Raw genomic sequence first — 22062 nt, forward strand, 5'->3', positions numbered from 1 at the left:
GCCCTGCTCCATGCACCTCCTCCCTTGGCCGACTTCAATCTGTATCCTTTCACTGTAATAAACTGCAACACTGAATAACAGCTTCTCTGAGTTCCATGAGTCCTTTCAGCAAGTTGTTCAACCTAAGGGTGGTCTTGGGGACCACCTGAACTGCAGAGTACCCCAATATAAGTTTGTGATATGGTTAAACTACTCCTAACAGGAAAATGTCTCATCCTGAATGCTAGAGACTCACTAAAAAACTTACAATGTGAAACAAAGAAAAAGAAAAAAGATGAAGAACATCACTTTGACAATATCCAATTCCACAAGAATACGTATAAGCTCTGCTTATAATTCATAGCCAGTCCACATAGGCATGAAGTCCTCACACTTCATTAATTTTTGTCCATTCAACTTCTGCTTACTTTGATTACAACTCTAAATTTGCTCATGTGGCTGCTTTCCATGTCCACTAGTAAAAATATTTTATGAACAACTAGGTCTGACGTCTATATTTTTTGGTTAGGATGATAAGGTTTTCTTAATGTTTTGAATCATTTTAATGATTAATTTGAAGCCATTACATCAGGAAGAGATACATATACACAATCCCTACCTAATCTTTTCAGTACTTACACTTGTAAGCAGATGTTTCAGATGGTCATTTAGAGAAGGGCCAACAACGACACTTAACTGTACCAGAGCATTCAATCCTCTTTCAAACACTTCATCATCCAAGTGGACCTGGGGAGGGTTGGGTGGTTAGGGGTGCACAGGCAGGGGAGAAGGCAGGATGGGTGAGGAGAAAGGGCAAGCAGGTAGAGAAAAAGAGATTGAACATTCAGTCCTAGAAGATAGTCAACCAAACCCAGAATTTAAAACATAACCTTTAGTACAGGACATCTAGAAGCAAAAACCAAATTTGGCTTGACTGAAACATTAATTAAAATATGTTGTAGCCTACGGAAAGACTGATTTGAGGTTCATTATTTTCTCTAATTACTCAAGATGTCCCTTTTTACCTTTTAGTACATCCTCCCAAGGTGTCTTCCAGGAAGTAATCATCTGGCCCTGAATAACAGTGGCCTAATTCTGCACACACATCAAAATCACAGGTAAAGAACAAATTTGCATATAATTTGAAAGAAAAAAAGACATGAAATATTCTAAATGTACCACAGAAAGTCTAAAGGAATAAAGGACATACCAGAGCTGCCTTCAGCACAGGAATCAGTCTAGGAAGCAAAGGCACAGCTTTTTCAAGAGCACCTGTGACCGAAAGTAATTCTCTAAAACCCTCCTTTGACACAAAGGTGTATGGATGTTTAGTCTCCCTCAGACCCTGCCAAAACAAAGACAAAAACATGATTTACTACCCATTTAGTGATGCTAATACCAAAAAAATTAATCCTTACTTGTGTAAGTAAAAATCAAGTTTTATTATTTTCCTATTTGTGAAATATAATTTCAGTAATTACAATTTCAATTAAACTAAGAAATCGTGGAACACAGGACATACATGAGGCAGGAGGGATCCCTAACCAAGAAAAGAAGGAAAGGAAAAGAAAAAGAATAAGAAAAAAATAAAAGGAACAGGAAAAATCAAAGGAGAAGTAAGGAAAAGTAAAAGAAATAAAGAAAAAGAAAACAGAAAAAAGAGAAAGGAGGACAGGTGGGAGAGGAAAGAAATAAAAAGAAATAAAGAGAAGGAAAAAAAAACCTCACTAGGATACTAAACATGTTGTATATACTCCCAAACACTGCCTGAAATCAGAGCAAATTAGTCTAAAATGTATGTTAATAAACTCTACTTTATGAATGCACAATTACTGGACCCCTTATCTTAAAGGTGATTTTGCAACTTGTTTAATGACTTTCTAAAATATTATATTTCCTTCATATTTAAATACTAAGACAAACCTTATACTATGTCTAAAATGCATTGTAAGATATCAAATGCCATTTTTAACATCAGAATGTCAAACAAAAATATGAAAAAAAAACCACTGGAAATCATTTCTTACTATGCCTTTCACCCCAAATGCATTAGGAACAATTAGACAGTAGTCTTTTGATGTAACTGATCACTTTGAGTCAGGATAAAATAGGTACCTTTTTTGAAAAGATAAAACAAAGAAAGAAATCTAGAGGGGTGGGATAGGGAGGGTGGGAGGGATACGCAAGAGAGAGGAGATATGGGGATATATGTTTATGTATAACTGATTCGCTTTGTTATACAGCAGAAACTAACACACCACTGTAAAGCAATTATACTCCAATAAAGATGTTAAAAAAAAAAAGAAAGAAAGCAATGGCAACATTCCCTCAGTTTGACTAATTATTATTTGGAATAACTATAACCAGCTGCAGGGTCATGCCTAAAAATACTAATTTTCAAACAATTTGTCCTTGAGACCAAACTATCTGCTTCCAAACGGTGATGAAGCACTTCTTCTCCTAGATGCTGTCATGCTTTTGAAAACTATGATGCCAAGCACACCAGCACCATTTTGGAACACAGGTTCTATGGTCTTAGGAGCACCCCTATCCTTTTCATTTTAGAGATGAGGAATCTCAGGTCAAGAGGTGAAATGGATTTAAATAGTGGTGGTTCTGTCACTATTTCCTCATTATTAAATGAGTGGAGTTTACCCAGTACACAAATAAAAGCATTGGTGTTTGGAAAACGGGTATTTAAAAGACTGACTTTATGAGGTCTAAACTAAACTCAGAGTCCCTTTGGGGACTCCCCAGGTTAAAGCACTCCCCGTTCCTTGTGATTAGCTAGAGTATGTTTGTAAAGGTATCACTATAGTTTTGATTCATCTAAAATATTGTTTGCTACCATATATAAAAAGTTTAAAAAAGAACTAATGAAATATTAGAACATCTTTAGTTTTCAATACCAAGTTTAAGAGACTAATTAAAATTTAATTTCAAAATAGGCTACCCATAAAAATATACTGCTTATTACACCAAAATACCTTCGGCAAGCTGAGGTACAAATTAAGAAAAGCTGAGACCTAAGAAAATTCGGCAGTCTTCAGTAGTAACTGTTATGTCCATTTAAAAGAGTAAGTATACTTGGAAAACTAAAGGAGGAACTAGAAATTCTAAGGATTCACTATAATTAAGAAATCTCAATCAGCACAATTATCTACTTTTCTGTTTTGGCGCCACCTGGCCCTCCCCACTAGTTTTATAGGAAAAGCAAATGTTTCTTTAAATGAAGAAAAAAAGCTTGAGTTTTTTCTGTGTCGTATTTTATTTAGATTACTTATTACTGTATGACTTATCCTAGAGGCACTGCCTATTCAGAGTAATACCATCGAAGCTCTTGCTGTCGTTCTTAACATCAACAACAACAAAAATGATCCTTAACTCTTAAAGAAGACAAGTATCTCAAAGGTTAAGTACAACTGGTTAATTCACTTCTCAACTTCTGACTCTAACTCTATACATTTATAAATAATAAAATTCACAGGAGATATCACTGACTCTCTTCAAGCTAATACTATGCCAACTGTTTTCCTGAAACAAATGTTAAATAATATAAAGGAACCTATCAGCAGTTTTTCTAAAATCCTCTACAAAAACCATCTCCATGATATTCTACTTAAAATGTACCAGTAGGCAAAAGCCCAGAGAATTCTCCCAAAGAACATTAGGTAGGTAATATCAGTTCCCTAAGAAACATATCATATTAAAGGTGCCTGCTTCTATAAAGAAAGACCAATCAGTAATTGTTATCTGATGCAATGTAAGTTCAAATCAGTGATATTCTCCTGATTTGACTAATTCAATTTGATTCCAAGAACTTTTTTTTTAAATTAAATATGAATATTTTATCCACTTATCTATAAATACCTGTGCAGATTTCATGTTTCATGTTTAATTTCATGTTTATAAAGCTGTTTAAACAGTTTAATAAACATACCAATCATAATTAGTTCCTAAGGGAACGTGGTGATTTAATACTGTTGTTTGGCTTTTATTTCAAAACTATTTACTGATGAGTTACAAAATAACATTTAACACAATTTAAAAAATTTGTTTTCCATAAACATTTAGGAAAGATAGAGTATTTACCTCAGCTAAAGTAATAAGAAGAGGATCAAATGGAAGCTTTTCAGGAGGACACTCCCACTGTAACCTGTGTTTTACTGAACCATGGACCAATCTAAAATATAAAAGGCAGTGCATGTAACAAGGACAACATATATTAAGCAGTGATTATCTAACATATACATATTCTTTCTAGAACATAATCATATTAGAATTATTTTGTAACATGTAGGAATACTATGACCTTAAATGATGTTACAAAGGCATCTTATAAAGCAATAATTATATATTTATAATCCTACAAATTCCTACTCTTTTAGCAAAATTGTTTGGTGGCAAAACTAAACTCCACATTTGTTTAGCCTACAATTTTGGAGTTCCAGCATGTTGCTATTTGTGTCTTAATGCAAATGTTACAGTTGATATGTTTCAGTTATAATTATAACCAAATAATATAGACAAAACTACAGCAAACCTACCACAAAACATGCAAACAAAATGTGATAATTAGCAACAATGATTTTTTAATAAGTAACATTATTTTTCAGATGTAAATCATTTAACCCTAACATGAATAATCTAAAGGCAAGCCAGGTTTTATCCCTGTTAAAGAGAAGAAAACTTAGGCCAGGAAGGTGCAATGGCCCATGCAGGGTAACAAGGAGGCAGCCCCTTGAATTAAAGTCACTGCTGCTGCTGCTTTTTTTTCTTTTTAACAGCCTTTATTGAGACATAACCAACATGTAATAAAATGGACATTGTTATACAGTATAGAATTTGGTAAGTTTTGATGTATGAATACACCCATGGAACCATCATCACACTCATGACCGTGAACTTATTCAACACACTCAACTGTTACTTCACGCTCCTTTTGTAATGTTCTCAACTTGACACCTTCTTTTCATAATAGCAAGAAGCCTCGGCAAGACTGTTTTTACATTTTTAGCAATAATAAATTCTCAGAATGGGGAGGGGGTATAAGACCCTTAAAATAGAGTTTCAATTCAGAATGCAAGTACAAGATAATAACAACAATAAATTAAAGAATGCTTCCTGAGCTTATTTTTCACTCCTAGCCCTCCAAATCTGAAAATACCACTAAAAACTACATTTCTTTAACTTTAGAACAACAAAAAGAATGTTTTGATTATTCTTTCCACAATGAAAACAAAATTTTCTATCATCTATAACAGGCTAAAACTGGTTATACTTAGAAGAAATTAATGTTTCTCAGTAGTGAAGTCTTAAAATGATATCACTCTATTAGTAACCTGCATCGTCTGCTTTAAAATAGTTTTGATCTCTATCCAAGAGGGCTACAAGAACTGCATCAAAAGTAAACAAAAACAGCTATATTACTCATTAATAAGTATAATTTCAATAAATAAAATTGTAAATCTTTGATTTTTGAAGTATAATTAAAAAAATAATGAAACAATTTCATTAAATTGTCAACTTCCAGTTCACGAACAAAAAAGGATTATTTATTTGAAATTCGCCCAAGCCTATGAATGCTTAAATTGTTTTAGAAACTGGTTCATTCAATTTCTTAAATTATTTGGTGGTTTACTGTACATCTATCAGTAATTCTGTTTTGGAATTAAAATGATTTTCTTCAACAATGTCCCAGGATCTATACCACTCCAACAGCCAAAGTATGAATAAGTCACCATTATTTCAACCTCCCTAGTAAATAAATTTTTCAAAACTTTAAACTGAAAACTGTATTGATTTTACTCAATTATTTTGAATAATATAGTCAATTATAACTTGTACTGATCTTACCTGCAAGGAACACCTCCCTTAGAGTAAATAGCTGCAAATGCAGAAGGGGCTCGTGACTGTTCACCAAACTGAAATAAAAAATGACAAGAATACAATAAATATTACTATCACCTCCACTTTGTGATACCTAATCAACTTCAATCCTGTTGCGGTCAGAGGCAGATGGACACCCTGACTTCCAAGCCACCACGCTCATATCAAGTACAACATCATTCTACTCAGAAAAATGGCTAAGAAAAATGATCAATCCTCTCAATACTGAAACCACAACCACAAACGCATTTTGTATATTTCCTTTTACCCTTAACTTGTTTCAGAAGGTTTGAAGGTAGCTGAAACCATATATAAAATAAATATACTATAGATAAATATTTTTAAATATAAATACTATAAACAAATACAATAAAGATAATAACATCTTTCCACCCCTTCTGCACTGTGACCTTTCAAAGTGAGGACTAAATGGAGAAAAGGTGTACAGGGAAAGTATAATGTGTTTTCAACCTCCCACACATCTCCTACTTCTCCTCCACTCAAATATGCACGGTCTTGGATGGTCAGAGAACCTGTAATTTCTCCAATCTGGTTTTGTGCTTCAATAAAAATCAAAGTCTTAGGATGAACAGGAGTGACAGAGTTGAAGACAGAGCAAGACTCTCACAAACACATGCCCAGATGTGTCTGCTTAGATATATAACTTCACAACTTTCAGTTTTTCTATATAATTATTTTATGACTAAATTAATTCTATATGCACTCTCAAAGATAATTTAAAAGATGATCAATCACAACAGTTAAACAATCGCAGCATACAGAATCTCAATGTAAGTGATCAGAGGCTTAAGAATTTAGGCACAGAAAGTAAATATTTTGCCACATGGTACTTTGAACATAATCAAATGAAACATAGCCATCTAAATTACAAAATATAAACTTACTAATCTATTTTAAAGATACAACTAGCTAAAAAAACTTTTTAAAGTCACATGCAGTAATTTTAAAATGTACATAAAAGTCTAAGTTTAGAACGAACCCTTTTTCCTCTGGAAAAACACATATGTTTTAAGTAAAAATACATAAATGACATTTCATTAAAATATAATATTATAATAAAAGATTAATTTACAAAGCTCAACCTATGTTCTGTGTGACAATTCACAGCAATACTAACGTTTCATTTATCTAATTATAATTCCTGCTAAGAAAAATGTAAGTCTTAAAAACTGTGTATAGATCAGTGAGTTCTCAAAAAGTGAATATACCTGTGTACCAACACTCAGGTGGAAAATCTGAATGTTACCGGTGCCTCTTTCCAACCCCTTTCCACCTTTTCTCCCAAAGGTAACCACTATCCCGACTTCCAACTGATTTGCTTTGGATCAGGAGTTTTTACATATCTTAGACATGGTCTTTTCTAATATACCCTATTCTCAAGTCAAATCGTTAAATTATTTCCCAAGGCTTTTCTTAATTTTTAATAAAATTTAGACTAGGGCCACTAAATATTACTAAAGTTTTTCTTTAAAGAAAGGGAGAAAATTGAAGTGTCACCATAAACTCCCTCAACGAAATATGAGAAAAGGAAGCAAGAGCACAGAGATATCAGGGCATTTTTCACGTGTTTGATTTCCTTGACACTGCAAATTACAGAAAGAAGTGAAGGAACACAGAAGCTTAAACTATTTTCCATTTTCCTTTTATAAAGTCAGAAAATCTCCCTCTGCCCTTGGATAGTTCATTGTATCCTTACTTAAGTATCTGCCATATTTTACCTGCCATCAAAGTCCATGTCTCAGCCACTCTCATAATCCCCTTTAAAGGCTGAAACCATTATCATCTTACCCTATGTAAGGCTGGGCCAGACACCATCTGGTGTTGGAGCACAAATGTGTTCACTTTTTGGATAAACTGATCTAGAAACTTACAATTACCCACGTTTATGTACATGACTCTTATGTTTGCTAAATGTGATTAAATTGCTGTGAGAAGGCAAAAGAAAACTAGGGCTGTAGTTAAGAGTTCTAGTGGAGCTCATTTATAGATGATAGACAAATGGTCAGAGACTTTATGCAACTATAGAAGCATGTAATTCATCCTATGGCAATTGAATACAAGTTTACTCATTGACATTAGGAAGTACAATAACCATAGTAAAGTAAAAAAAAAGAAAGCTGATAATGCAATTTATTTTATACTCTACAATACTCATCCATGAATGTGATAGGATATACCAAAGCTGGTTTTTACTTTACACCGTCTCACTTCCACACTCACATCATTATCTCCATTCTTCATCATGATTACCATATGCCTTCCTTCACCACTAGCTTAAAACTAACAAACAAAAGAACTTGGGATAGCATTCAGAATGGCTCAATAAAATGTCTACTACTTCGGAAATCTACTGAGTCAGGAATCTCTTTGGTACCTACAGGGTTAATTGTTTTAGGGTTAAGTTTATCACTTGGTCGAGGATGTCTTGCAGATTCTGGAGAACTGGTTGACGAGGATTTCCTTTGTTGAACTGTAGTCCTATGTTTTATTTGTGCACTTGATGATGTCCTTTGATCACAGTTATCTGGAAGAAACAGAATGTCAACAAGGAAGAGGTGAAAGCTCATCCTGCATCCATCAGTATAACAGAATGTGTCATTAACAAAATTTACCTCTTCATTTAAAAGCAACATTCTGTACCTGTCACTCTGTTTCTTAACTGTATGCCTCTATGGCACTCGGATTTCTGCATTGCTTCTCTTTTGCTCCTGCAGTCAAATGAAACTTGATTTCAACTTTTTTGGGGAGAAGGATTCATTAACAATATAAAGACCAAACAGAACAGAGTAGGAAATACAGTAAAAGAGCCACAAAATAGATATGGTATGGAACAAAATACCTGAAAGACCAATAAGAACATATGAAATTATATCAACTTCAATATCGATAACAGTAAACTAAAAACCATCTGTAAGAAAGGAAGATGTATAAAAATATGCATTTTTCCATTCAAACAGTCAAAATATACGTTTAGAAACTCAACTGTAATCCTCTGGCTATATTCAGAAAATGCAGACCAGATTTCTGGAAAAAGTGGCTGGCATGTTCCATATTGTCTTCACCTTCTCTGGCCTCCGTATTTCCAAAGTTCCAAATGTTAACATCTGCATAACAAGTCCTACTTTTCCAGTGACAAAATGAACTCTCCTACTAAATGTACCATAAGTTCCCTAAATTGAACGTAACCAAAACTGAAGTTATCACACTGAAGTTATGAACCTCTTGTTAATTCAAGGTACAACCAGTTTTCTGGTCCCTCAGGCTGAAAAATTTAGGATCTCTGTTGTCTCCTTTTCTTCCGTTTCCTACACTCAACCCTACAGATGTGATCAGTGTGGTGTGACAAGGTAGGAGCTTTGGGCTCAGATCTGGGTCTGCATCTCATCTCTACCAATTATATGTTTAAGAATTTAAGCAGATTATTTAATCTCTCTGAGCCTTGACTTCTTGACCTATGAAAATGGGGGAAATAATACAAACCTATCAAGGCTGCTATTGAAGGTTAAATAAGGTAATATATAAAGTTGCTTATCCAGTGAATGGTAGTTCACTTCTCCCTCTTTCACAGTTCCCTCTTTTCTGCTAATGGGAGAGCTCTCATTCATAGCCCTTGATTCCCTGCCTAATCAAATTATTTCAAGGAATCTTCCACCACAACACTCAGACTCATACACTCAACTGCCTGCTGGTATTTCTAGGTCTAGCTCCAATCCCAAGTGCCATGCAGCCTTTCCTGATCTTCTGTTTCTCAAATGTCCACATCCACAGCACTCTGATTTATGCACTGCTTCCTTCTTCTTATTTCTATCTGGTTACTCCATTCCCCCATTTATATGACACTGCAATTATTCTTCCATTAGAGCACTTCCCACTTTAAGTCTTTAATTATTTTTCTAAAAGATCTGTAAGATCTTCTCTTAAGGCAACACAGGTGAAGTCTTCTTCCACTTCCAAATGACAGCTTTTCAAATATTTGAAGACATGGGTCATAACTCCTTAGTTTTCTCTTTTTCAGGATAAATGCTGATGCCTTCTTAAATGAGTACTAACATGAGATTATTTTAATTCACTTGACAAATTAGAAATCTTCACAAGGACAAAGCTCCATGTAATAACATTCAGCCCCCAAATATTTCAAATACGATGTGACCAAAGTACCTTGTAAAGATAAACTAAATGTTAAGATTATTTCTGTACACAGAATAATTTTAAATTTCAACGTTCTTGATTTAATACACTGATCTAATTTTCTCATCCTACTGCCAGCAGATGAGTTACTTCCCAATATTACACTTCACATTCATCCCCAAGGCATTTTCTAGAAATATGGTAATTAGCTCATTAAATTTGTCAGATAATATTCTAAGATAAGCTAAGGCAGGCTTTAATTACGTCAACCTAATACTGCACTTCAGTGATTATTCAACAAGTATTTACTGTTGCACCTGGTCTCTGTTTTGAGAACTCCTGATGGGGAACAATATGATCTAAGTTTCTGCTTAATAAAAAAAAAAAATCTGTGTCAAGGAAACTTGAGTTTCCTCAAGTCTATAACTGGGGATAATTACAGTAGCTAGCTACTCTAAAAGTAGATGAAGACTTTAGAAAAGTGGTTGGCACATAGTAAGTACTATATGAGTTTAGCTATTGTCATTTTCTTTATAATGGTACAAAATGTTTTTAGTATTACTAATAATAGTGGGGGTCAATGTAACTAAATTATGTCTTCTCCTTTTTGAAAAAATTGGCTTAATACTTGTGCTATCAATTTGAAGACCTGATTTAAATTCAGTTTTTTTTTTCTGGTTGTAAATTGTAATAGCTGTCATATCTGAAAAAGATGCATCACAAAGATACCTACTTACAAACAGAAAAATAGCATTGTTCACCACGTCAAATCATGATGCACATTTTTCAATATTACCTTCCAATTCTGCAAAAGTTGTTGTTAGAATGACTCAATTTCTATCTATCTCCTTTTATGTCACATAGCTGTTTCTGTAAGGCACTAACACGAAAGTGCTACGTTATATTTTGAACACGTTCAAAAAGCCACTGAAACTCTTCACTTGACAAACATGTTAGAAATTTGAGCTTCCAAAGGTTTTAAGTATACAGGACAGTTTTTATGTGTAATACAATTATGTAATTTTCAGCAACAATATCAAAACATACACACACACAATGATGCAAACATTTCTCTGTCCACTTCCAAAACACCCTGTTAGTTTCTTTCCAAAACAATTCGTTTTTCAGTTACTGTTAAAAAGTATCACCCTTTACTTTACAGACAAATGAAGTGTACTCAATTTTTAAAAATAATATCCACCTCGCAGCATACCACTGACAGCAAACCCAGAGCATAAGTTGTTTGTAAAGGGAAAAAAGCTTAATTCATCTTACACTAAATTTTGAGTGCTTTTTGGTTAAATAACATGTGGGGGGTGATATAAAGGGTTAATGGTGGGAGGAAGTGAAAAAGTAAGAACTATTTTGTGTTCTAAATATTGCAACAGACACCCCTCAATCTTTTACAAAACAATATATAAATCCTAAATAGACACTAAAATCCATAAATCCACTTAACCCCATCACCTAAACTATGTCACAGTATCAGAGAGCAAACAAACCAAGGAGGGCCCCCACTGTGGACCCCTCACTTTTACCTTAGGTTTCCTTAGATGCTGCAGGTCATCTACAAGGGATTATAGGCATCTGGGTCAATGCCAGGAAAGCGTACCCTTTTTTCATTGTTTTGGACAGTTCATATAACCTATTTCTTTTCCCACATGCATTTTCTTCTCGCACTTGGCTTTGAGACCACTGCACTAAACTATCTGGCAAATTCTCAGAGGCAGAGGCCACTTTTTTTTCCCCTACTCTCTAATCTGGTGTTTGGGAAGTTCCAAAAGTGTAATAGGAGCCCCACAAAAGAAGATGAGCTCCATCTCTAAAACTCCTTCAAATTCCAAAGAACAGCGACATAGCCCAATATTCACCTATCCCAATCCTTTCCACCATAAAGTACTGTAAATCCAAACAGCCAGTATTAAGGGTCTTAATATCTTTCCATTTTCCTAGCCTCTCCGCCTCCAACACCACACATTTCCAAATACCTAAGACCAGTTCAGAGCCGGGATGTTGTCAAAGTTAGAAAATGAGAAGGACATGGAGAGAAAAAAATGGAGAGAAAGCTGGGGTTTTTTTGTTTTTTTAAGAAGGTCGGGGAGAGTGGGAGAAAGGCGGCCAGTTTCAAATAAGGCCGACAAGGCAACTCTCGGTCAAAGCCCGACCACGAAGGGCGAGCTCTTGGCGCTCAACATCTCCAGGCTCCTTAGCAACGTGGTCCGGCGGCCATAGCAACAGGCCAGAGAGGAAGTCTCCTGCTCCGAGAGAATGCGGGCGGCACCACGGATTCCCGCACCTGCGCCGGTCACGGCTCCAAAGACCCGTTCCTACCGCGCCTCTCTCCCGCCGCGGTCTGTACACCAGCCGCCACCCCACGTGGGGCCCTTGCCCAGCGCCCGCTGGGCCAACAGCTACAGGTCCCGCCACCGGCCGCTGGGGCCCCGGAAATGAGGTTTCGCAGCATTCCCGGATCTCGCGGCGCCGTGCAGTGACATCAGACGCACGCCACGTCCGCTAAGCCAATAGCAGGGAGATCGCAGAGGCTCGCCAGGCGGGAAAGGGTTGCCCTGGCAACGAGGCGCTGGGTTTTGCAAGGGAAGCTCGCGAGCTAGGAGCTCTGTCTCCGGGGACAAAGGGGCTCCTGGTGGAGGGTATTTTAGGAACAATAGAGCCAAGGAGCAGAGGGGAGCACAGGTTCCTTGTACCTGCGCCGCACACTCTCCGCAGTCCGTGTATTTAACTCGTATGTTTTTCTCTTACTCTTAACTCGATGTTCTCCAAGTATCTTGCCCTAAACCCTCTGAGAGCTGAGGACCACCGTGAACTCCCGCCCCAGACTCTTCTGCGGAGAGAGCCATCTGCCTGCCCATCTGTGGAATTTCCTTCCTGTCATATCTTACTATATGCTGTTGCAGTCAACTACATAATACATCCATATATTTTTTTAAAGTGTGTTTTTGTACTCCAGATTATTTTAATAAAACGGATACTGCAGGAAAATGCATGTACCCTGGCAATTGCAACCAAAAGCAGTTTGGGTTGTCATAGTAAAAAACCCAAGCCCTTTCAGACCTGTCCACTGTGTTCCTTTCTAGTGTCCTCTTCTGTTGTCAAGCTATGGTCTTAACTTTTCGCTCAGGTAATAGCTAACTAGACAGTTGGCATCGTCTGAACACTGCAGGCAGTGTAATCCTTCCCTGCCCTTGTAGCGCCATTCTTTGTACCTGAATTGCTGCCTCAGAAGCATCTTCACTAGGCTGTGAGTTTCTTCAGGACAAGGACTGTACCTTTTTCCATTTTGTTTCTCCAGCTTCTAGCACAGAGTGGGGACTCAGGAAATACTCTTTAAATAAATGCAATGAACGAATGAATTCCATGTGTATCTAATTTCTCTAATGTTCTGTGAACCTTGCATACAAGTCTATCTTAACTTCTAAATTTCATTATATTGTATTTACCTATCTTCTCCACTAGACTGAAATTGTTTCCATTACTTTTCTATCTCCAATATCTAGCCCAATGCATGTTTAAGTAATTTTTTAAGAAAAAAAAATCCTATTTCTTAGCTATTATCACCTTATAATCTCTCTTCTCCAGTTTCTCCAAGACTTATTGTATCACCTTCTCCCCTTCTTCACTCCTAGCCTCTACAATGGCAGACTTGGCAGCACCTAGCTCATGACCTTTTAGCCCCTCTGCCTGGAGAGTAAGAATAATCCGTGTTCAATACTGCAGAGAAGTGAAGAGCACATGTTCTGAAGTTAGGCTGTGTAGGTTGGAAACCCAGCTCCTTTGCTTCTCAGCTGTGAGTTCTTCTGCAAGCCATTTAACCCCTCTTAGCCTTAATTTCCTCATCATAACAGGGTTCTTGTAAGACTTTCTACTTCATTTTAGAAAAATTAAAAAAACAACAACAGAAAAAACAGGTCCACTGGCTTTGTGACTTGGTCTGGATATTATGCAGTAAATGGTGGATACTTTCTTGGACATAGTAATTTGAGAAGGCTGTGAGACATCCAGGTGTAGTTGCCCAGAAGGCAGATATGCCCATCTAGAGTGGAGGGGCAAGAGCTGGGTGAGCTGTGGATTTTAAAGTCATCAGCACATATGTTACAGACCAGGGTTCTTGGCCTCCTTAATCAATAGAAATTGATAAGAGGCCAGACAAGAAATTCACACAAGTCTTTGCTGGGGTTCCTGCTGCAGCAGGAGGGAGCGAGAACATGTAACAGTTTCCCTTGCTCACTCCCTGAGGGGAGTGAACTTGTTCCTTACACAGGGTGAGGGTAAGGGGTGGGTCTGATAGGGGCAGGGGTAGTTTAGATGGCCTGTCCATCCCCCTTGGTTGGTGCTGTGTGGGTTTTTGGTCTTTTTGTATCTTGTTGTCCATAATTTGCCCCAACTGTGCACACATGCAGTTATTTTTAGTCCCTTACAGTTTCTCTGTATTTTGTTGCTGGAGGAGACATTTGTCCAGGTGCAAGCACTGCAGCAAAGGGTCCCAGGCGCCAGGTCCCAGCCTGTCTCATATACACAGTAAGTGAGGCTATAGGAGTAGATGAGGTGCTCCAGGGAGAGCGTGCAGTGTGTGAGAAACAGAGAGCTGGTAGTGAACTTCTGTCTCCTAATTCTGTCCTGGTTCCAAGGTTTAATTTTTCAAGGTTCTTTTTTTGGAGAGAGAGAGGGAGAAGGGGAGGAAGGCTGACCTATGTGTTCAGCAATATGGCAAATAATATAAAAAGACAGAATGTGCCATATATATCTCCCCTGTGTCCCTACAGATTTACTCTATACCCTTCTCCACCCTGCTGTATACTCTGGAAAGCTGATCTGTGTGGCCTGGCATCAGCAAAGCCCCCATGCCCTGTGGGTTGCATTTGGGACCGTTCGGAGGGTGGGGAGGGCAAGTAATGATTGGGGATGATTAGTTGGTCTGTAATTTGTACAAAAAGGAACAGAGTTTCTTTAAAGTAATTAAGACAAGCCAATAATACCTCTGATATGTTCTTTAAAATGCTTGGTGACTAAATACATGTAGTTAAGAAAAATTCACAAGCGAAATATGAATCAAAAGACACTGTCTCTTTGCACTCAGATCTGGACCTTGACTCTGAATTATGACTTATTTTTCCAAATCTTCCAAATAATGACTGATCATTGAACTTGGTTTTGGAAACTTCAAAGCCAAAAATTTGACTTTTGTCAGTTTCTTTTTATGATGACATCCCCCTTCCTGAGGCAATAAGCATAAAATACTATAGCTGAAGATATTACTTTTGCAGAAACATTTTTTATTATATTAGTTTATAACCCATTTTGGGATCTTTTATAGGATATTTTTTGTTCCAAGGTGCAAGTCAGGATAATATACCATGTAAAGAGTTTTTCATCCCACTTAGTTCAAATATAGCCTATTAAATTGAAGGCTAGAGATAGACAGGAAAGGAATGGGTTTCTCATATGTCTGTTAGAAAGTAGAAAATTAACCACAATTAAATCAGTTCATTAAGTCCTAGGTAATTAAATCTTGTTCTGCTGATCTTGGGTTAATGATTCTTCTTTCATAAAATCATTTGCAACAGGGCTAAAAGAAATGGAAAGCCTTAGCTTTCTCTACCCTCTGACAGGTGTCCGTGGTGATGATGTCAGGTTATAATGGAAAACCTGTTCACACCACTTCATTCTCTATAACGTCAATGGTTAAGACTATCTGGTACAGTCTTTTGCTGAGGCAATTGTTTTGTTTGTTTGGTTTGGACTTTTGACTTAATTTCTGATCCGTGGCTTGTGGAGGTATCTTTATGTTCTTGCTACTCATGGTGTGGTTCTCAGATCATCATCATCATCATCATCATCATCATCATCATCTAGGCGCTCGTGAGAAATAAAGAATCTCAGGCCCCACCCCAGGTCTACTGAATCAGACTTTGCATTTCACCAAGATTCCCCAGATGAGGAAATGTACTTTACAGCTTAAAAAGCATTGATTTAGGCATGGGTGAGGGAGAAGCAGAAACTGCCTCTTGATGATTAAAAGTGTTTCCTCTTAAAGTATTATAAAACCCACAACACTGGAGTGAAGGAGAATGGAAATCTTCACTGAGGTACAATGCATAATAATTTTATAGTGATTTAGTCAAATATTACACTGAGGGTAAGAACATATTATGAACATTCAGGCTGTTATGGGTTGAATTTTATCCCGTCAAAATTTATATGTTGAAATACTAACCCCCAGTACCTCAGAATGTGATCATGTTTGGAAATAGGGTTGTTGAAGATGTAATTATTTAAGAGGAGGTCAGACTGGAGTAAGGTGGGCCCCTAATCCAATATGTCTGGTGTCCTTATAAAAAGAGGAAATTTGGACACAGATATACACACAAGGAGAACACCACGTGAAGATGAAGGTAGAGACTGGGTGGTTCAGCAGAAGCCAAGAAACACCAAAGATTTCTAGCAAACTACTAGAAGCTAGGAGAGAGGCATGGAACAGATTCTCCCTCAAGGCCTCAGAAAGACCCACCCTGCTGACACCTTGATTTCACACTTAGAGCCTCCAGAGCCATGAGACAATAAATTCCTATTGCTTTGAGCTAGCGAGTTTGCTATGGCAGTCCTCCCTCCCAAGCTAATACAAGAGCATAGAAGAATCCTCAGAGCCCTCCAGTTCATTCTATAATGTGTATATGATTGTCTTCTGCCGAAGAGTTATATTAAACCTGGAAACAAAATATTTCTTTTGGAAAAAACAAATCAATTTGTTGACAAGTATGCCAGTCTTTGCACATATGAACTTAAGTTGGCTTCTATGCAGACTGAGAGTAACACAATTGCTGAAGGACGTTTATATTGACAACATTTTGGAATTATATGTGTATAATTAACCCAGAAGGAGTTGAGACTCTCTTTTTGTTTTGTTAATTTTTTTTTTGTACTCTGGTGTTGACCTAATTAAAAATCTGGAGATGCTAAATTTTTTCTTGTATTTTCCTTACTAACATGAGAAAGCAAACACTTGGTGTTGCCCAGAGCTGTCAAGAAAACCCCCAAATAGTTTAGGTATAGAAGACATACTAACAATTATATTTTGTCTGTGGGACCTGAATTCAGCAAAGATTTTTTTGTTTGTTTGTTTTTGAGGTACGCGGGCCTCTCACTGTTGTGGCCTCTCCCATTGCGGAGCACAGGCTTCGGACGCGCAGGCTCAGCGGCCATGGCTCACGGGCCCAGCCACTCCGCGGCATGTGGGATCTTCCCGGACGGGGGCACGAACCCGTGTCCCCTGCATCGGCAGGTGGACTCTCAACCACTGCGCCACCAGGGAAGCCGGAACAAAGGAGATTTTTAAAAGAATTTTCAAAAGAGGCAAGATGCGAATAAAATTTATAAGAATGTAAATATAAAAAGTGATTGTAGGCTTGGATCAGAGTGATAACATTTAAAATCAACACAGCAGCAAATAATAATTAAGAAGTCTAAACTTTTCAAAAGTAAACCTTTTACTGAAATAGATTACAGATCATGAAAAAAAAATGCACGAAAGACAACAGGCTCTTGAGTGAAAATATTATGTGATATAAAAATGTTATTATCCAGACAAAACACACAGAAGGCACAGAATAAATTTTGCTGTTTCTTCCTAAAAGCAGACTGTATGATCAAAGTGCACATTTATCTACCCAATAAATAATTGTTGGATTAAGTAACTAATAGTTTCATTGGGAAAGAAAATAAAAACACTGCTCACTTAACTGTAGGGCTGTTTCTTGAATCTGGTTGTAGTTTGAGGGGCCAGAAAAGGCTCTATTTTGTTGGTTGGTTGAAACATGCACCAAAAAGTGGCCTACAGTAGATGCAGTTGAAATGCCAGAACGGCCTTGTTATACTGCAGCAGAAAGTATCCAAAGGCTTAGGGATATTGGAACATTAGAGTGAATTTACCATGGGAGACCTGCTCACCTGGCCTTAAGAGGGTGGTGGAAGCCACTAGGCCAGGTGGAAGGTAGTTTTCTCCATAACTTAGAGAAATAAATTTGTGAGGAGAGCCCAGCATCCTTGAAGAGTTCTGTGGTCACTCTTTGTAGGTCAGAAATTAGAGTGGAAACTGTTGCCACTAAAGTTGGGTCCCTAAATATAATGGGGATAAAATGGAGCTCAGGGTGGCAGAGACTATGTGTCCACATTTAATCACCAAAGATAAGGTGGGTGTGGTTGCCATGTGGACATTAGAGTCAAAGAAGTAATGAGAATAGTCTGACTCACAGAGACCTATGGCACTGGCTGTTGACGATGGTGCTCCTAGCAGAACATATTCTTACAGCTCTGTATAAGTGGAAGTGTCTATAGGTCAAGTGAACAGAAACTTAACTTGAATCACCAATACCGAGAGAGTAACAGCCCCTCAACAAATTCCCAAGCTTGAGGAAGTTTACAGACGCAGAACCCCTTGGATGAAAGCGTGGATGAATCCTCTTGCAAAAATCTAAACTGTTAGTCTCTCTCCAAGTCTTCTCCCAAAGAGACCTGTGGCCTTTTACCAGGGTGACTGTAAAAGTCACTGGGGAAAAAGAAATAATCATACTTCTCAAAGAATACTGGATGCTGGCTCTGAACTGAATTGATTCCAGGAGAGCCAAATGTCACTGTGTTCCACCAGGTCAGAGTAAGGGCTTATAGAGGTCAGGTGATCAATGCAGTTTTAGCTCGGATCTGCCCATGGTGGCCCCAATGAATCTCCCAAACCATTATTGGTTATTTCTCCAATATGGGAATGCATGATTAGAATAGACATACTCAGACACTGCCAGAATTTTCACACTCATTCTCTGACCTGTGGAGAGAGGGCTATTATAGTAGAAAAGGCCAAGTAGAAGCCACTAGAACAGCCTCTACCTAGGAAAATAGTAAAGCACAATCAGTACCACATTCCTGGAGGAATGGCAGAGATTAATGCCACCATCGAGGACTTAAATTATGTAGCGGTGATGGTTCTCACCACATCCTCATTCAATTCACCTATGTGGCCTATGCGGAAAACAGATGGATCTTGGAGAAAGTGGGTTATCATATACTTAACCAGGTGGTGATTCCTATTGTCCTATTGTAGTTGCTAGACCAGAAATAGTTTCATTGCTTGAGGACATAAACACATCCCGGGCTTTGCAGCTTTTGATCTGGCAAATGCTCTTTTCTCCACATCTGTCCAGAGGCCTGCCAGAAGCAGTTTGCTTTTAGCTGGCCAAGTCAGCAATACACCTTCACTGTCGTATACCAGGGATATATCAACTGTCCAGCCCTCTGTCATAATTTAGTCTACAAGAACCTTGATCACCTTTCCCTTCCACAAGGTATCACACTGATCTATTACATTGATATCATTATACTGATTGGACCTAATGAACAAAAAGTAGCAAACTACTTTAAGCTTATTGGGAAGGCATTTGCTTGTCAGAGTGCAGGAAATTAACCTAAATAAAATGCACGGGACTCCACGTCTGTGAAATTTCTAGGGATTCAGTAGCATGGGACATGTCGAGATATTCCTTCTAAGGTAAAGGGTAAGTTGTATCTAACCCCTCTTACAACCCCAAAATAGGCACAATGCCCACTGGGCCTCTTTGCATTTTGAAGGCACCTTATTTGTCATTTGCATGTGTTACTCTACACCATTTACTGAGTGAACTGAAAAGCTGCGAGTTTTGAGTGGGGCCCAGAACAAGAGAAGGCTCTGCAACTGGTCCAGGCTGCCTTGTAGGCCATTCTGCTACTTGGGCCACATGATCTCACAGATCCAATGTGCTTGAAGTGTTGGTGCCAAATAAAGATGCTGTTTAGAACCTCTGACCTAAAGCAATCATTTGATTGATGTGAATAATAAGCAGGTTTTAAAACTTTTCCAAATTCTCCCTTATTCTTTATCTTTCCCTCTGCACACTTCACCTGATGCGATGGTTCATCTTGTCTCTCAACTTGGCTGGGCCACAATATCTATGTGTATGGTCAACCAGTATTCTGGGTGTTTCTGTAAAGATGATTTTGGATGAGATTAACATTTATATTAGTGGACTTTGAGTAAAGCAGATTGCTCTCTACAATGTGGGTGGGCCTCATCCAATCAGTTGAAGGCCCCAGTAGAATAGAAGAATGACCTCCTCTGAGCAAGAGGAAATTCTGTGGTCAACAGTCTTTGGACTTGAACTGCAACATGGATCTCTCCAGCCTGCTAGTCCACCCAGCAGATTTTAATCTTGCTAGTCTCCAAAACTGCGTCAGCCAAGTTCTTAAAATAAATATTTCTATATATTAACACATCCTGTGCGTTCTGTCTCTTTGGAGAATAATACAGTAGATTTCTCCATGCTGTGGAATAAGTTCTAGTTGCCCAACAGAGCAGCTTTGAAAAGCATTACCAAAGATCTGTAAAATAGTTACTCTGTGATCCAAATCTCTAGCTCTCAACTCCACAAACTCAAAAATACTTGCTGTGTGTTGAGAGGCACTGTGTCGAATTTCGTCCCTAGATCCCACATTGGTTTAAAGAAAGAGATCAGTGCTGGAATAAATTGAGTAAGTTCAAAGAACAGAGTGAAGACAAATAACCAAGTTAGCTTCATCAGTGATGTCTATATATTTTCTAATTAACGTCAAATACATTTAGGATGAAACTTCCTTGAATAGCTGTCTTGGCTGAGAAGATAACCAGATAATTGATAAATCTTGGGTTTACTGTTTGCTCCACATAATCTTACCTGACTTGCTATGGTTGAGCTATGAATAGTGGAGTTAAAATAAATTTAAATTTAATGTGTTTATTATACATTAGAACTTTCATTCAAATTTTTTAAAGAATGAAAATATTTTAAAATACTAGATGGTGGGATGAATTGGGAGATTGGGATTGACATATATACACTAATATGTATAAATGGATAACTAATAAGAACCTGCTGTATAAAAAGTAAATAAAATTTAAAAAATTTTAAATTTAAAAAATAAAATAAAATACTAGATAAAATACCACCAGCATTTATTCATTTCTCTAGTATGCTGCAGGGAAAGGAAGATCCAAAAACGCTGATTAAATTTTAACTTTTAGACACTAGATGGTGCTGACTAACCATCTCTCTCTTTCTCTCTCTCATTTTTTTGCCTTCATAGCCTTCAACCCCAGTTAACGTTTTCTATTGTCAGCTGGCAAACTGAAGAGAGGAAGAAATATAAAGGCTATTTACTGAAAATGTTGAACAAGATAGAGGTTTATTAATGGAGAACCAAACACATATTGTAATTCAGTTGCTGGCAAAATTATTTTCTTTATTGTCATATATCTGTATGGTTAAAAGCAGGAAATAAGACCAGCACTGAAAGGTGGACAAAAAATATGGTCTGGCTAAGTGCAATCAGCATTGACTGGCAGTGGTTATCTTGACCAAATAATGTGGAGGGAAATGACTATAACATAATACATATGCGGAGCAGCTTTGAAAAACTGTTTTTGACCACACATAATAGACCATTTGCCTTTTCATCATTCCTGCACCCAAGAACACTAGTAGGGCTTGCAAATGTTAGAAAAGATTCTTTCTCTGGAGAACTTAACCTGAAAGTAAAGAGAAAAGGTCCCTGTAAGAAATTTTCTTGGAGGCCTAGTATTTGACTTGCATCACTGCTTGGCCCTTTGGATTCTATTTACCACTAGGCTTGTCTAGCCTGTATAAATCATTCAGTGTGGTTTATAATGTTCTTTCAGTGATGGTCTGATTACAAAGTAAAGCTAAGATTAGAAATCAAGTGAGACATGAATAATACTACCTACTAGTTTTTTGGTTTTTTTTTTTTGCGTTACGCGGGCCTCTCACTGCTGTGACCTCTCCCGTTGCGGAGCACAGGCTCCAGACGCGCAGGCTCAGCGGCCATGGCTCACGGGCCCAGCCGCTCCGCGGCATGCGGGATCCTCCCAGACCGGCGCACGAACCCACGTCCCCTGCATCGGCAGGCGGACTCTCAACCACTGCGCCACCAGGGAAGCCCTACCTACTAGTT

General features: G+C 37.7%; 1 protein-coding gene across 5 annotated transcripts in view; it reads right to left on the bottom strand.

Moving 5' to 3' along the window:
• Positions 1-12447, bottom strand: part of PACRGL (parkin coregulated like) — a 35420-nt gene extending 22973 nt beyond the window's left edge. For 3 of the 5 annotated variants that reach the window (XR_009519582.1, XM_060012755.1, XM_060012753.1), the window contains exons 1-7: positions 12314-12444; positions 8530-8597; positions 8268-8413; positions 5836-5903; positions 4072-4162; positions 1190-1324; positions 619-726 (exon numbers count right to left, since the gene is read on the bottom strand). Coding sequence is in view for 4 of the 5 variants with exons in the window: in XM_060012755.1 (XP_059868738.1) it covers positions 619-726; positions 1190-1324; positions 4072-4162; positions 5836-5903; positions 8268-8413; positions 8530-8581 (600 nt within the window). In the remaining variant the exon portion in view is untranslated. Of the gene's footprint in view, positions 1-618; positions 727-1189; positions 1325-4071; positions 4163-5835; positions 5904-8267; positions 8414-8529; positions 8598-11555 lie in introns of those variants that run through there. The other 2 variants (XM_060012756.1, XM_060012757.1) reach the window with 2 other exon arrangements.
• Positions 12448-22062: the final 9615 nt, after the last annotated feature.

Source organism: Delphinus delphis, chromosome 5 (genome assembly GCF_949987515.2).
Source record: "Delphinus delphis chromosome 5, mDelDel1.2, whole genome shotgun sequence".
In the NCBI taxonomy this organism is placed as follows: Eukaryota; Metazoa; Chordata; class Mammalia; order Artiodactyla; family Delphinidae; genus Delphinus; species Delphinus delphis.